Genomic DNA, 16,262 nt, shown 5'->3' with positions numbered 1-16,262 from the left:
CATAATGCATCTTACAGAGTTCTTCTCCAGTCTTAGCTTATGAGCTTCTCTGGTTTCACTTGCTAGATGTTTTCTTCTTGGATGCCTAGGCACCTCTAGATCATATTCTGCATATATTTAATGCAAATATCCTCTCTGCATTCATAATGGTGCTACCACTTCTTACCATCACAATGAAAAAAATCTACCAAAAGAAACAAACTAAAAACTTCCCTAAATCAGATTCCTGCACTTATATCACTTAATGAGGGTGATATATAATGCTCTTTGGGGACCTATGTGATTTTCTTCTCAGAACCATGAGTAGGGGTGCTATGCACCCTTTCTGTCTCTTCTATTTGTTGTTGTTGTTGCTGAGTTGCTTCAGTTGTGTCTGATTCTTTGTGACCCTATGGACTGTAGCCCACCAGGTTCCTCTGTCCATAGGATTCTCCAGGCAAGAATACTGGATTGGGTTGCCATGCCCTTCTGCAGGGTATCTTCCTGACCCAGGGATTAAACTCACGTCTCTTACATCTTCTGCATTGGCAAGCAGGTTCTTTACCACTACTGTATTGGTATTTGGGTGGAGAGGGATTTCATAGTCTGAGGGAGAATGTAAGGATTTTGAAAAAGGTATTTGGCAATTCAGTTCAGAAACCAACCAATTATTAAGGCTCTGTGCAGTTCAAAAGAAAGGAAATTGATGGAAAATTTTCCGATGTTGCCCACAACTGATCTACCACATCAATAAAATACAATTGATAAGCAGCATTATTATTCATAGATTACATGTTTAATGTTAGGATAATGTTTGAAATAAATACTATGGGTATTCAAAGAAAGAAAGAGAGGAAATCAGGAGAAAAAAAAATCATGTACAGAAATAGACCATGTAGTTTTTACAGAGGCCAAATGGTGGGGGTGATAGTTTAGTCGCTAAGTCGTGCCCGACTCTGGCAACCCCATAGACTGTAGCCTGCCAGGCTCCTCTGTCCATGGGATTCTCCAGGCAAGAATACTAGAGTGGGTTGCCATTTTCTGCTCCAGGGGATCTTCCCGACCCAGGAATAAAACCTAGGTCTCCTGCATTGCAGGCATATTCTTACTAATTGAGCTATGAGGGAAGCCCAGAGGCAAAATAGGAAAGTGTAAAGTTGTATATGTGCATGAGTTTGTGTGCTTGAATGAAATAAAGTGAGCAATGGGAATGCTTTATTTGAGGTATCAGAGCATTTGTATCATGCTGATTTCAGCAACCATTTTTAGATATTGAGAGCAACCACATTGTATTCTAAACCTAACAGAATATGCTTTTTGGTCTATTGTCAACATTGATGCTTCCTAAAATTAAACTACCCAATGGAGCTTCTTTATTATTCAAATTTAATGAGTATTGTCTTTATGTTTGATGGTACATAGAGAAAAAGAAACCCATATTCTTTTTGGTAAGGGAGAGTGCTATTAATTTGCAGTGCACACACTTATGCCTGGAAAAATGTTCCAGAAAGCAGTAATGGGCAATGTGTTCTCCTTGCTCTGGGCTCTGCTAAAAGGAGAATCATTTTATCTATTGCATTGTTCAATTCTTATGTTCAAATGCCAGAAAATTTTATAAGGTTTAAACAGGACTATAACTTAAATAATCTCATTGTATCCAGCTTTCTACTTCTTCTTATTAACCTGCTGCTGCTGTTGCTAAGTCACTTCAGTCGTTCTGACTCTGTGCGACCCCATAGACAGCAGACCACCAGGCCCCCCTGTCCCTGGGATTCTCCAGGCCAGAACACTGGAGTGGGTTACCATTTCCTTCTCCAATGCATGAAAGGGAAAAGTGAAAGTGAAGTCGCTTAGTTGTGTCCGACTCCTAGCGACCCCATGGACTGTAGCCTAACCAGGCTCCTCCATCCATGGGATATTCCAGGCAAGAGTATTGGAGTGAGTCACCATATGTACCAAATCAGCTGTCATACCTTATATAATAGTGTATATATTTATACAAAATTATTCAATCCACTGAAGCAACTCACATATGAAATACAGGTGGTATGGACCCTCTTATATAATTTTTCTGATAATAATTATGCTGACATGTTGAGAGGGGTTAGGTGGTTTTCTTGTTCTATGACATATAAACATCAACATTAAGACAGAGATTAAAATATAGAAGAGAATTTAGAGATCATCAACACCCTCATTCTACAAACTAAAAACCTGAGAACAATCAAGAAAGAATAAAACCTAGGTCTCTTAACTAAAAAAACAACAGTCAAACAAACTGTACTAAACAGATATAAAAGTTAATTATTGACTTGGGAAAAGAGAAGACTGGGTATTTAGTAAGGACCAGCTATTTGGAAATCTGATTTTATCAGATTTTTAATCTTGTTTTCTTTCGTAAATGACATGTTAAGGTGACCCTGAAGTTTAATTTTCTAAGCTAGGTGAATAGAAGTAGAAATGAATGTAATTAAGGCAAGAACTGGAAAAGTTGGTATATGCAATTTAGAAGCAGAAGCTGGTAGGAAGCGAAGGTTAATGTTTCCAGTGGCCTCAGGTAAGCTGACAGTCTACATCAGCAACTAAGGAATGATTGAGGAAATACAAGGAAATGGAGGATTTTTTTTGTCTGAAAAAAAAAAAGAATTTGAATATGCTTATTGCCATCTTCAGATATTTCCTATTAAGCAAACCACAGAATATTTGGCCCTAAAGAGCCAGTGGTCAAAAGAGAAAGTTTTTTGTTGTTGTTCAGTATTAGAGTTTATAAATGATCAAGATATGTGCTTTCACTTCTGAAAGCATGTATCTTTGGATATAAAGAGCTACCTGTCATGTTAGGAGTATTAGCTTAGGCTGGAAAAATACTTTTCACATATGCTATTCAAAGGACTCAGGTACTGACATCTTGGGTATTTGTGCAATTAAAGGTGCTTTCAGTCCAGTAAAACTATGATCTTATGAGTAATCTTCTAGAAAGAGTGGTGTGGCACCACTTTTGGTTATACTAAAGAGGTGAAATTCAAGTAGAACTTCTAGACATGCAGATTATTTTTAGTCTGGATTTGAACTGCTTTATAACTTGACCTGAGTAAGAACTGTTTCACTTATGTACAGCACTTCCTTCACAACCAGAAGGATGTGGACCTGGGCTCTAGTGAATCACTAACCTGTAGGATTTAGGGCTGTCTACTTCAGATGCTTGGGGCCTCAGATGTAAAGTATTCTTAAAGGTATTCATAACTATTTTAAAAGTTCTATTTTAAAATAAACTATTCTCCATATGTAAATTTACCAAAATAGTTTACCTCATTGTACTGTATTTAAAACTTTGAGTGAAGTATTGTTAAAGACAGGTATACTACAGAATTGAGAGGCATGAGCATAATACTGCAATATTGGCACCATTGTAATTAAAACCAAAGTAAACAAGATTGTTTTGGCTAATTCAATAAGGCCTGAAGCAGGAAAACAGGGATTAATGAGCAGAATGAAGACAAAAGTATCATTATCTGCATATTAAATGACTGTATACTTAGAAAAGCAAATAAACTCAGTTGTATAGCCTTAACAATTCATAAGAATGCACAATAAGAATGTAGTAATGGCCTGATACAGGTAAAATAGGAAGAAAGCAATATGGTAGATCCACATTTCTTTCTGCCAGCATTTGAATGTTTTTCATTTACAGGTTGGCTATTTACAATGTACTTAGAAAGTTCATGGCATGTGGCTATCTGTAATTTTGCTGAGGGACAGATTTGTATCTTCCCAGTTCTTATGCCAGTTTAGGATGCATTCTCTTAGTTGGTGAATGTGCTTCTGCTTGACATACACTATTGAATAAAACTTTGTGATTTAATACACACAGTCATATAACCCTGGTATAGACTGTCCATTTCCATCCTCATTTCCATCCTAATCATATATGCCACAAAGAGGTTGGGGGGGTGGGGAGTGGTCCTAGAGATTAGGGGTCAAAACCCAGGGTCTTCTGAGGCTTTGTCTCTATTAACAACAGCAAACTGATAGAAAAGGGGAAAAATATTGGATGAGTAAGCTACTAACATTCAGAATATAAGAAACCTATTTTGAAGAAAATTTTTACTGAGAACAAGTTGACAAGATTTAAAAAGCAAATATGCCATAATGAGGTTACAGTGGCATAAAAGCTTTCATGTACAAAAAGCTAAGAGTAGGAAATGAAATGAAATTTTCCTGAAAGTAGCATGGCATTATGTACCAAGAATAGTAGAACAGTTCTAATATTCATCTAGCACACAAGTAGCTTGTGACACTAGCTGTTACAATACTGATATACTTCGTAAACAGCCAGTCCCTGTGGTCCCAACAAGGCCCCTGCTGCTCTTCAGTCCCTCCCTGTAGAGTCTGTACATCCTCTCCATTCTATGTATCTCAGCCCCCGACCTCTAAGGTACCCAGCAATTGGACTGGTCTTGCCTGCCCAGGGGTCTTCTGAGAATCTGCTATAGTTCTTCAGCCTGTATCCTTTGAAAGAGCTGGCATCTGAGACCTGTTGTTTTGGATTTTGTTTTAATATCACCAAAGAAAAGGTTCTCATTTTAACCATCAATTCTGGTTCTTGGTATGAATATGCAAAAAGATTTCTGCACAGTAATTCATGGTTCATTGTCAGATGCCTCATAATACCAAAAAGTTTAAAACTAAGTGTAACTAACTATATACCTTTTAAACATCACAATATTGTAAGTATAGAGTTTACCTCTCTATGTAATATACTGAAGTAGCAAATATCTTTGTATTTAAAAAGTGTAAATTGAAAGGTAAGGCAAGATTTAGTCTTTTTTTGAGTTGTTTGTTGAATATCACTACACCTCAATGTTCAGAACCCTTTGGGACATTTTCTTTAAGTTTGTGTCTCAGAGAATATTTTGGTAGTAAGGCTTTTCTTCTGCAGTTGCAAAGCATTCAGGCGGTATTCTTCCTGGGCCAACAGCCAGAAGACACGAAAGCAAATGGCAATGCCCTTTTCCGCTCAGAATTTATATTTATAATCCCCTTCCTGAGACTCTCCAGCTATTTTAATATTCTACTCTCATCTTTCCATACCAACAGAACTGCCGCCATACTGAGGCTCCCAGTGTAGAGGTGGGTGGAGAAAAGAGAGAGAGAGAGAGAGTATGGGGGAAGGAGAGAGCTGGGTGGGGGGGGTGGCGCAAGAGAGAGACCCAGAAAGGGAGAGGGAAAAGAAAAAGACAAGAAAAGGGATCTCATCCATAATCTTTTATCTTTTGCACTGCAGCTCAAAATTAAGTCTGATTTTGCTCTGGTTGCAAACTCACAGCTGAAATTATTTTTCATCACTAAGCAGAGAGTTATCTGGGCAATTTTTCTCCCTAGAGACAATTTTTTGTGTGTGTGTGCCTGATATTCTGGTAGAGGGAAAAAGGAAGATCGTAATCTTAATGCAACTTGTAATAGAATAAATTTTTTCCTGCTGATAATCTAAAGAACTCGTATATATTTTGATGTGAGAAATGAAGCTAGAGTAGATGGAAATCAAATGGCTGGAGATACCATGACTAGCCTTTAATCTTCCATTTTCTTGACCTGGAGGATGTTTTTATTTGGGGCATAGCCTCAGGGTTCTCCAGCTGGGCTTTGTGTTTCATTTAATGTAGCTCGGTCAGGAAGACAAGCCATCACGAACACATGATGAGTGCTCTTTCAAACTGTCTTTTTATTACGGAGCTGCCCATTTATAAAGGCACATCTTCATTTCCTTCGTTCCTAGCCTCCTTCAGACTTCTCTTAAATGTCACCTTTTCCAGGAAGCTTACATGACCACCCAATTGAAAATCACGAACCCTCCCATCATGGCTTCCCCTCGTTGTTTTTTCCCTTGGTTTTAGGACTTATCACCATCCGTAAAGGTTGAATGTTTTGGTCTGTTTTATTCATTGCTGTATCTCCAGTGATTAGAACCTAGCATTTAGTAGGTGCTTAAAAGTATTTGTTGAATTAATGTATGGTAGCTTCCACTTATTGAATTATTACTATATATCATGAACTGTGGTAAATTATATCCATATAATGCCTTTAACATTTACAATGACCCTGCAGCATAGACCATATTATCCCTAATTTAGAGATATGTAAAGGGCAGAGATATTAACAAATTTGCATATTTCCATTGAATACTAAATTTGAGTCCAATTTTATCTCTTTATAGCCTCTAACTTTTCCTTTTTTTTTTTTTTTAATCCAGTGACCTTGGATTTTAAGCAAAAAGGCAACATTCCTCTGCTATCTCATTAAGTATATCCTTGAAATTCAGGAAATGAAGAAAAGCTGTCTGGACAATATGGACTCCACCCTTTTCCCTACTGAAATGAGAAACCAAGTTCTGTTCATGGAACTGGAGCTGAGAATGAATTCTAAAAACTTGTAAACATACAGGCAGAGTTTATTTTAAAGGATAGAGATACAAAACTCTAAGCACAGACACTGAAAAGGGGTGAAGCACCCCAAAAGGTGCAGATAACAGTAGTTTATATCTTTATTGGAATTGATCTGTTTGTTTTTGGTTGGTTCGGCTAGATGCATGTAATTTCTGACCAATCAGTTTAAATGTCACAATATCTAGTTTGTCATTTTTGTGGCTTTCTTTTGGTTCCCAGTTTCTGTTTCCCCAGACATTGCGTTGCCATCCCTCGACCCATTCTCAAGACTCCAGACCATCATTTAGGGACCAGATGTATGTTTAAGAGTTAGTGGTCCACCTGGAGTGTTTTTTTTCCTTGATAAACTGAACAGCAGTTAATGACTATCTTGTCCTGGGTCTGAATGTATTATGACCCTCCAGACCAGGGAAGCATTCTTCTGAATGCCTAGAAACTGGAACAAAGAGTTTAGCTTTAGGTTAAAGAAGTGAGATGCTTACTTGAGAAGAAAAAAATTGAAATTAAAAAAAGGGAACCGAGATCTCAGAGTCCTATACTGTCTAGCAATTTCTGCCTCACTATTTTTGAACTTTTTCTTTAAGTTCCACTGTCAGGGGTTTCAATTATATATCCCTCTTCAAATGCAGGCATGATATGTTTAAAATATGGCCCATATGAAAGCAAGATATAATCACAAAAATATCTGACTGTAAAATTTAGTGAAACACTCAACGTAGGTCAGAAAAGAGATGTGGGAAGTCATTCTAAAGTTGTGGCTGATTTGATGGACAGGGTAATACAAAGGAAAGAGATTTGCAAGGAGGCAATTTAAAAATTTTAGTTTTCATTTAACTTTCCGAATCAAAAGGTAAGCATATTCTGTTTGACAGAAAGTAACACAGGAGTGAACAGAAGAGAAAAAAAAAAAAAATCCACAAACCAGGATAATAGAAAACAATTTTTGATTCATGCCAACACATGTTAGGATTTCCTAACTTTGCTCAAGCTTCACTTATTGACAAACTGAGAAAATCAGTTACATCATCATAAAATGCCAAGACTCCAAAATCATTAATTTGCTTTGGCAGACACAAAAGAAGATGAAGGTGGGGAAGAAAGAAAAAGAAAAGAAAGGAAGATTGTATATGGGAATAAAGTTGCTTAATCACTACAATTTTCCATTGGAAAATTTGTTTTTTTACAAATTTTTACAAATTTTACAATTTGTCACAGGAAACTGCAGATTTTGTTCCAAAACTAGAAACACAGTGAGGTTTTAACTAACTGAAACAGCTGTTGGCCTAAAAGCTTAGCATGTCAACAGTAAGTAGTCTACAATTGTCAGAATCATCATTAAGCAATAAGAGATCATATTACAATAGAGATTGACCATAAAATGAACAAGTATTGCTTTATTCCCCTTAAACATGGTTTTCTGGGCCTGACAGTTAAGATTCCCAGAAAGCTTTGTTATACACAATAAAAGCAGCAGGCTGCTGGCTTCTACATTTCTTCTGTTTATCCCTGAATTTGCTGAGAATTTCTGAATTATTTGATCGAGACTTCTAGTTACCTTCCCGCATTCTTTCAGCATGTTAATTTGGCTTGTGTGCTCTTTTCTAAAAATTAATTAATTTATTTTTGCTGCACTGGGTCTTGTGGCACACGGGCTTTCTCTAACTGCATTGTGTGGAGGCTTCTCTCTAGTTGTGGTGCATGGGCTTTTCATTGTGGTGGCTTCTCTTGTTGCGGAACTTGGGCTCCAGAGTGCATAGGCTTCAGTAGTTACAGCATGAGGGCTCAGTTGCCCCAGGACATGTGGAATCTTAGTTCTTGAACCAGGGATCAAACCCATGTCCCCTGCATTGGAAGACATATTTGTGACCACTTGACCACCAGGCAAGTCCAGCGTGTTGTGTGCTCTTTAAAAGCATTTATAGGGTGCTTAATATCTAATATTGGAACACATTCATATTGTTATGGCCCCTACTCAGAAGGATTCAGTTGAGAAAGAACAAATGATCTAACTTTTTTTTTTTTTCCCATTGTTTGAATCTCTTACTGCTGGCTTATGATACTTCTCTGATAGCTCAGTTGGTAAAATAATCCGCCTGCAATGCAGGAGACCCCGGTTTGATTCCTGTTGGGAAGATCTGCTGGAGAAGGGATAGGCTACCCACTCCAATATTCTTGGGCTTCCCTTGTGGCTCAGCTGGTAAAGAATCTGCCTGCAATGAGGGAGACCTGGGTTCAATCTCTGGGTTGGGAAGATTCCCTGAAGAAAGGAAAGGCTACCCACTCGAGTATTCTGGCCTGGAGAATTCCATGGACTGTATAGTCCATGGGGTCACAAAGAGTCAGACACAGCTGAGTGACTTTCACTTTCACTTTCATGGTACTATAGTCTGCTAACCCTTCACATGCTTTTCAGTGATTGATGATCAAAGTTGCTCAGTTGCTCAAATTAGTATTTGAGTCCTTGATACCCTTTAATAAACTCAAGCCTTTGCTTGTTTTACTTAATTTTACAGTAAGATATTTTTTGTGATTATATCTTGCTTTCATATCGGCCATATTTTAAACACATCATGCCTATATTTGAAGAGGGACATATAACTGAAACCTCTGACAGTGGAACTTAAGGATTAATTAAAAGGTTTCAGGTTGATCAGGCCAGCTTTGGAGAAAACTGTCACATAGATTTCTTCATGCTCCACTTCGGCTTCCTTCCCCTACTTCCTCCCTACCCTAATCCCCACCCACTCCCATCACCAGTATCTGGGACATTCATTATACCATTAGACCACTCTCTTTTCCTAGTTAGGCATCTTTTGTTCCTGATTTATTTTCCTCATCTCCTTCTTCCAGCCTGCTCAGTCTTATGACCTATGCTTTTTTTCACCTGCCATATGTAACCTTGGAAAGGTTCTGTTAATGCCATTCATGCCAAAATGTTAAAGACTAGTGTCATTTTCATATGCTAGTCTTGCCAGCACATAAGTATTTTAGTGAAGGTCAACATCATAACTAAGAGAATAAAAGTGCAAAACTTAATTTGGAGGCATTAGTAATAGGGAAAGAAGAGAGATTTTTAAAGAGAGGGACTCAATGATAACAATAAAAATAATGAACAGCTAACATTTATTAGGTGCCAACTCTCTTTTGCAGTGTGCTTTATGTGCATTGCCTCATTTAATCCTCACACCCAATAAATTATGAACTATCATTATTGGTGTTTTTCCGATGAGGAAAATACAGTTTGGAGAGAGAAAGCAAATGGCTGAAGGTTGTAATATCAAGGCCGTGGATCAGACAGGTGTGGAATTCAAGTCTATCCAATTTATCACAGTCTCTCTCGCATTGTCACCTACAGGCTAAAGTTTCATCAGGGCAAGTATTTATTTGCTCCTCTTATCATTTTCTACAGCCTAGTGTAGTGCCTGGCACACAGTAAAATAATCAATGAATCACTGGTACATGAATGAATGAATAAATATCTATTCTGCCATAACCTCCTTTCCATTTACTTCTCTAGAATCACCTCTTTCTTGGAGGCCCTGCCTTACCTAAACATTCTAAAACACTGAATTGCCAGCAGTCCCACATATACAATTTCACTTCCTGTCCTCTGCCTGAAATTCCCATTTCCCCAAAAGTCCCCAGGTTAACTTCCACTTACCCTGTAACACAGAGCTTAAGAGTGGTCTGCCATGCAGCTTTCCATCTCTCTGGCCTCTTGTCTTATCCTCTCCATCACCATCTCCTTCCTTCTTCCCTTCATGGCCCAAACCAAGCCAGGGTTCTTTCCATGTCTGTCTGTTCCACAAGAACATGATGTTTTTTGAGGGCACGTGTCTGATACACTTCTTTATCCTTCTTTTATACCTGATATATTTTATATAATTCTGATCTAGCCTATTTTATCAATTCTACAGCATATTTTTTTCATATTTTAATATCTCAGATTGATTATATCTTCCAGTTGGTGAAATCTTACAAATATAATTGACAGGGTTGTATTTTCTGACTTCGTGATATAAAAGAAGGATTGTTTCTATCCTATAATCAATGGCATCTTAGATTTGACTGTAATGCAGTCAGTCAGTCAGTTCAGTCGCTCAGTTGTGTCTGACTCTTTGTGACCACATGAACCGCAGCATGCCAGACCTCCCTGTCCATCACCAACTGCCGGAGTCTACCCAAACCCATGTCCATTGAGTCAGTGATGCCATCCAACCATCCCCTGTCATCCTCTGTCATCCCCTTTTCCTCCTGCCCTCAATCTTTCCCAGCATCAGGGTCTTTCCCAGTGAGTCAGCTCTTTGCATCAGGTGGCTCAAGTATTGGAGTTTCAGCTTCAACATCAGACTTTCCAATGAACACTCAGGACTGATCTCCTTTAGGATGGACTGGTTGGATCTCCTTGCAGTCCAAGGGACTCTGAAGAGTCTTCTCCAACACCACAGTTCAAAAGCATCAATTCTTTGGCGCTCAGCTTGCTTTATAGTCCAACTCTCACATCCATACATGACCACTGGAAAAACCATAGCCTTGACTAGATGGACATATATTGGCAAAGTAATGTCTCTGCTTTTCAATATGCTATCTAGGTTGGTCATAACTTTCCTTCCAAGGAGTAAGTGTCTTTTAAGTTTATGGCTGCAATCACCATCTGCAGTGATTTTGGAGCCCCAAAAAATAAAGTCTGTCAGTGTTCCCACTGTTTCCCCATCTATTTGCCATGAAGTGATAGGACCAGATGTCATGATCTTAGTTTTCGGAATGTTGAGCTTTAAGCCAACTTTTTCACTCTCCTCTTTCACTTTCATCAAGAGGCTCTTTAGATCTTCTTCACTTTCTGCCATAAGGGTGGTGTCATCTGTATATCTGAGATTATTGATATTTCTCCCAGCAATATTGATTCCAGCTTGTGCTTCCTCCAGCCCAGTGTTTCTCATGATGCACTCTGCATAGAAGTTAAATAAGCAGGGTGACAATATACAGCCTTGACATACTCCTTTTCCTATATGGAACCAGTCTGTTGTTCCATGACCAGTTCTAACTGTTGCTTCCTGACCTGCGTATAAGTTTCTCAAGAGGTAGGTCAGGTGGTCTGGTATTCCCATCTCTTTCAGAATTTTCCACAGTTTATTGTGATCCACACAGTCAAAGGCTTTGACATAGTCAATAAAGCAGAAATAGATGTCTTTCTGGAACTCTGTTGATTTTTTGATGATCCAGTGGATGTTGGCAATTTGATCTCTGGTTCCTCTGCCTTTTCTAAAACCAGCTTGAGCATCTGGAAGTTCACAGTTCACTTATTGCTGAAGCCTGACTTAGAGAATTTTGAGCATTACTTTACTAGCGTGTGAGATGAGTGCAATTGTGTAATATAATAAAAGGTATTAAATACAGTTTACCATTTCTGCTTCAATGACTATACTAAAGCCTTTGACTATGTGGATCACAACAAACTGTGGAAAATCCTTAAAGATATGGGAATACCAGACCACCTTGCCTACCTCCTGAGAAACCTGTATGCAGGTCAAGAAGCAACAGTTAGAAGTGAATATGGAACAACAGACTGGTTCCAAATTGGGAAAGGAGTACGTCAATGCTGTATATTGTAACCTTGATTATTTAACTTATATGCAGAGTACATCATGTGAAATGCAGGATTGGATGAAGCACAAGCTTGGAATCAAGGTTGTTAAGAGAAATATCAATCATATCAGATATGCAGATGACACAACCGTAATGGCAGAAAGCAAGGAGAAACTAAAGAGCGTCTTGATGAAGGTGAAAGAGGAGAGTGAAAAAGCTGGCTTAAAACTCAACATTCAAAAGACTAAGATTATGACATCTGGTCCCATCACTTCATGGCAAATAGATGGAGAAACAATGGAAACAGTGGCAGACTTTATTTTCTTGGGCTCCAAAATCACTACAAATGGTGACTGCAGCCATGAAATTAAAAGACTCTTGCTCCTTGGAAGAAAAGCTATGACCAACCTAGACCTCATATTAAAAAACAGAGATGTTACTTTGCCAGAAAATGTCCATATAGTCAAAGCTATGGGTTTGTTTTTTTTTTTTCCCAGTAGTCATGTATGGACACGAAAGTTGGACCGTAAAGAAAGCCGAGTGTCAAAGAATTAAGGCTTTTGAACTGTGGTGTTAGAGAAGACTCTTCAGAGTCCCCTGGACTGCAAGGAGATCCAACCAGTCCATCTTATAGGAAATCAGTCCTGAATATTCATTGGAAGGACTGATGCTGAAGCTGAAACTCCAATACTTTGGCCTGACTCATTTTAAAAGACCCTGATGCTGGGAAAGATTGAAGGCGGGAGGAGAAAGGGACAACAGAGGATGAGATAGTTGGATGGCATCACTGACTCAATGGACGTGAGTCTGAGCAAGCTCCGGGAGATGGTGAAGGACAGGGAAGCCTGTCATGCTGCAGACTATTGGTTCACCAAGAGTTGGACATGACTGAGTGACTGAACAACAACAACAACAGTATGAATGAATGAATGGCAATCATAACCCTCCTCAAAACACATTTTTAACCTAGCTGTTCTTCATCATAGACACTGTGTCAAGGAAATAGCTGAGTATTCTTCTTTTTTATGCTGGACTTTCCTAGAGATAGTAAACTACTTGAAATTATTCTTAGTCTTTTCTTTCTGGGCCAAGGTGAACTGTTCTATATGCTTTTCTTATAGGTGAAATTGATCTTCAGATCCTCTCCAAAGTGCAAGCTCAGTACCCAGGAGTTCATATCATCAATGAAGTTGTTGAACCAAGTGCTGAACAAATCACCAAGTACAAAGGTACTTGTAATCCATGATGTGTGTGTGTGCACCTAGTTGCTTATGGTGCTGTATATCAAATCCTATTCTGAAAGGCTTGTCATCCCACATGCATCCCATCCGTCACTAACAACATGGTTACCGTGGTATATTCTTTGTAAGCTTATTGAGAGAAGAACCTATTTTCTTGGCAGGCATGACTTAAACACTTCAGAATATAAATAGTGACTAGAATCCCTCCTTTTTTTTAACTGTCTCTCCATCCATCCCCTGGTCATCAACCACTATTTTTGATGTTTATTTTAGAGACAGTCATTAATTCATTCAGAGGTATTTAAACAGAAACCTTACCCTAAAAGCTTATGTGTAATTGGTAACAGCAAGAATCAGCAAACTTTTCTCTGAAAAGGGCCAAATAGTAAGTATTTTAGACTTAGGCCACCTGTTCAGTAACTAAGTCATGTCCAACTCTGTGATCCCATGGACTGTAACACACCAGGCTCCTCTGTCCACTATTTCCCAGAGTTTGCTCAAATTCGTGTCCACTGAGTTAGTGATGCTATCTAACCATCTCATCCACATGATCCCTGTCACAACTAATTAGCTCTGCCACTGAATACTAAAGGCAGCCAGAGACAATCCATACACTAATGAGTGAGGCTATGTAGCGATAAAATTTTACTTATAAACATTAAATTTAAATTTTATATCATTTTTACCTATCATGAAGTACTATTCTTCTTTTGATTTTTTTCAACCATTTAACAGTTTAATGGCACAAAATATGAAGGACAGAAGCATGAAGTCGGGAAGGAGAGTAATGCATATTTTTAGCTTGTAGTCTATTTAAAAATAGGTAGTAAGTCAGATATGGTCCATGCCATGGTTTACTGATTCCTGAGTTATAGAATCATATCACCTGTTTTATGTCAATTCTCCATCGATAAAATTCACCAGTTGATTTCCCATTAACACTTGAGATAATGTGCCTATACACAGCTTCCCTGGTGACTCAGTGGTAAAGAATCCTCCTGCAGTGCAGGATATGCAGGTTTGATCCCTGGGTTAGGAAGATCCCCTGGAGAAGGTAATGGCAACCTGCTCCAGTATTCTTCCCTGGGAAACCCCATGGACAGAGGAGCCTGGTGAGCTACAGTCCATGGTGTCACAAAAGAGTCGGATGTGACTTAGCAACTAAACCACAACCATATTGCCTATGTCTGATCAGTGTTCTCATAATTATTTTTTATTGGCTCTTTAGTTATCTCTAATTTCATTTAATGCTAGGGGAAAAACTAGGATGAACTCTCTGGTCTTCTGGAGCTACATAAAAAAGAAAGATGTGCTTTATATCTGTTGTGTATATAATATTGATTGCATTAAAATTCTAAATGGAAATGGGTTCCAAATTTGCAATTAAAATTGATGGTGAGCCACCTTTTCTCCATATTTTAGAGCTTGTAGCCAAGACATCAAACCTTGAGAACATAAAGTTTGCTTGGCATAAGGAGACATCATCTGAATATCAAAATAGAATGATGGAGAAAAAAGAACTTCTGAGGTGGGACTTTATTCATATGATTCAGGTAAGAAATATTTATTGTTATATACTCTCAGAAAAAAAGATTCTTTAGAAATATTTCAGAGTACTTAATATTCTAACTTTTAAAAGAAAAATGAAAATCTGATTTCTGATTTTATAAGTGAACATTATCTGTCCAAACTGAGAATGGACCAACATCCCCAAGTTTTTCTGAATCCTCTTGTTTTTGCCTTCTGTTCATGACCTGGCTAGTGTGTATGTGACAAAGATGATTCCTCAGGTCAACAAAGTATTACCGACATCAGTCTTTCTGCCAGAATTTATTTCCATGGTCCAGCACTAATAGTGTATTTCTTAGAAATATAATAGTGTATTTCTTATAAAGGGAGTGCCTCTTCAGTAGATGATACAGGGACATATTTCCAGAGGTCACTGATGTATCTGAATAGCATATAGGTGTATAGGCTTTGGGTATTGGCTACAATTAGAAGATGTACATATTTTAGAAAAACCATGATGAACAAGACGCTTTTTGCTTTCTGTAGTCTACAAGTACAGTCATCCCAAAGGAATCGACTTTTTCGTAGACTTTTTAAAAATTGAAATATAACTGATTTACAATGCTGTGCCAATCTCTGCTGTATAGCAATGTGACTCAGTTATACACCTATAGACATTCTTATTTTTATATTCTTTTCTATTGTGGTTTATCACAGGATATTGGATACAGTTCTGTGCTATACGTTTGGACCTTGTTGGTTATCAGTTCCAAATGTATTAATAATAGCCTGCATCTACCAACCCCAAACTCCTAGTCCATCCCTCTCCCTCCCACCTCCCCCTTGGCAACCACAAGCCTGGTGTCTATGTCTATGAGTCTGTTTCTGTTTTGTAGATAGGTTTATTTGTGCCATATTTTAGATTCCACATGTAAGTGATGTTATATGGTATTTGTCTTTCTCTTTCTGACTTACTTCACTTAGTATGATAATCTCTAGGTCCATCCATGTTGCTGTAAATGGCATTATTTCATTCTTTTTTATGGCTGAGCAGCATTCCATTGTATATATGTACCACATCTTCTTTATCCACTTGTCTGTTGATAGACATTTAGGATGTTTGCATGTTTTGGCTGTTGTAAACAGTGCTACTGTGAATGTAGGGATGCGTGCTCTTTTTGAACTATAGCTTTGTCCAGGTATGTTCCCAGGAATGGGACTGTTGGATCATATGGTAATTCTATTTTTAGTTTTATGAGGAACCTCAATGCTGTTTTCCACAGTGGTTGTATCAACAGTGTAGAGGGATTCCCTTTTCTCCACACCCTCTCCATACTTGTTATTTGTAGACTTTTTAATGATGATCATTTTGACTAGTATGAAGTGGTAACTCATTGTAGTTTTGATTTGCATTTCTCTAATAATTAGTGATGCTGAGCATCTTTTCATGTACCTACTGGTCATCTGTATGTCTTCTTTGGAGAAATGTCTGTTAAAATATTCT

The 16,262-nt window shown here is 38.1% G+C and overlaps 1 protein-coding gene across 1 annotated transcript in view; it reads left to right on the top strand.

The window, feature by feature from the left end:
* HNMT (histamine N-methyltransferase) overlaps nucleotides 1-16,262 on the top strand; it is a 38,163-nt gene that overhangs the window by 10,651 nt on the left and 11,250 nt on the right. Inside the window, exons 3-4 of the mRNA XM_081579117.1 lie at nucleotides 13,130-13,237; nucleotides 14,672-14,802. Coding sequence (XP_081435243.1) covers nucleotides 13,130-13,237; nucleotides 14,672-14,802 — 239 coding nt within the window. The remainder of the gene's footprint in view (nucleotides 1-13,129; nucleotides 13,238-14,671; nucleotides 14,803-16,262) is intronic.

The sequence above is a fragment of the Giraffa tippelskirchi genome, chromosome 3, assembly GCF_054371585.1.
Source record: "Giraffa tippelskirchi isolate mGirTip1 chromosome 3, T2T-mGirTip1v1.2.pri, whole genome shotgun sequence".
NCBI lineage: Eukaryota > Metazoa > Chordata > Mammalia > Artiodactyla > Giraffidae > Giraffa > Giraffa tippelskirchi.
Note: the sequence above shows the minus strand (reverse complement) of the source record. Positions and strands in the feature narration are given on the sequence as shown.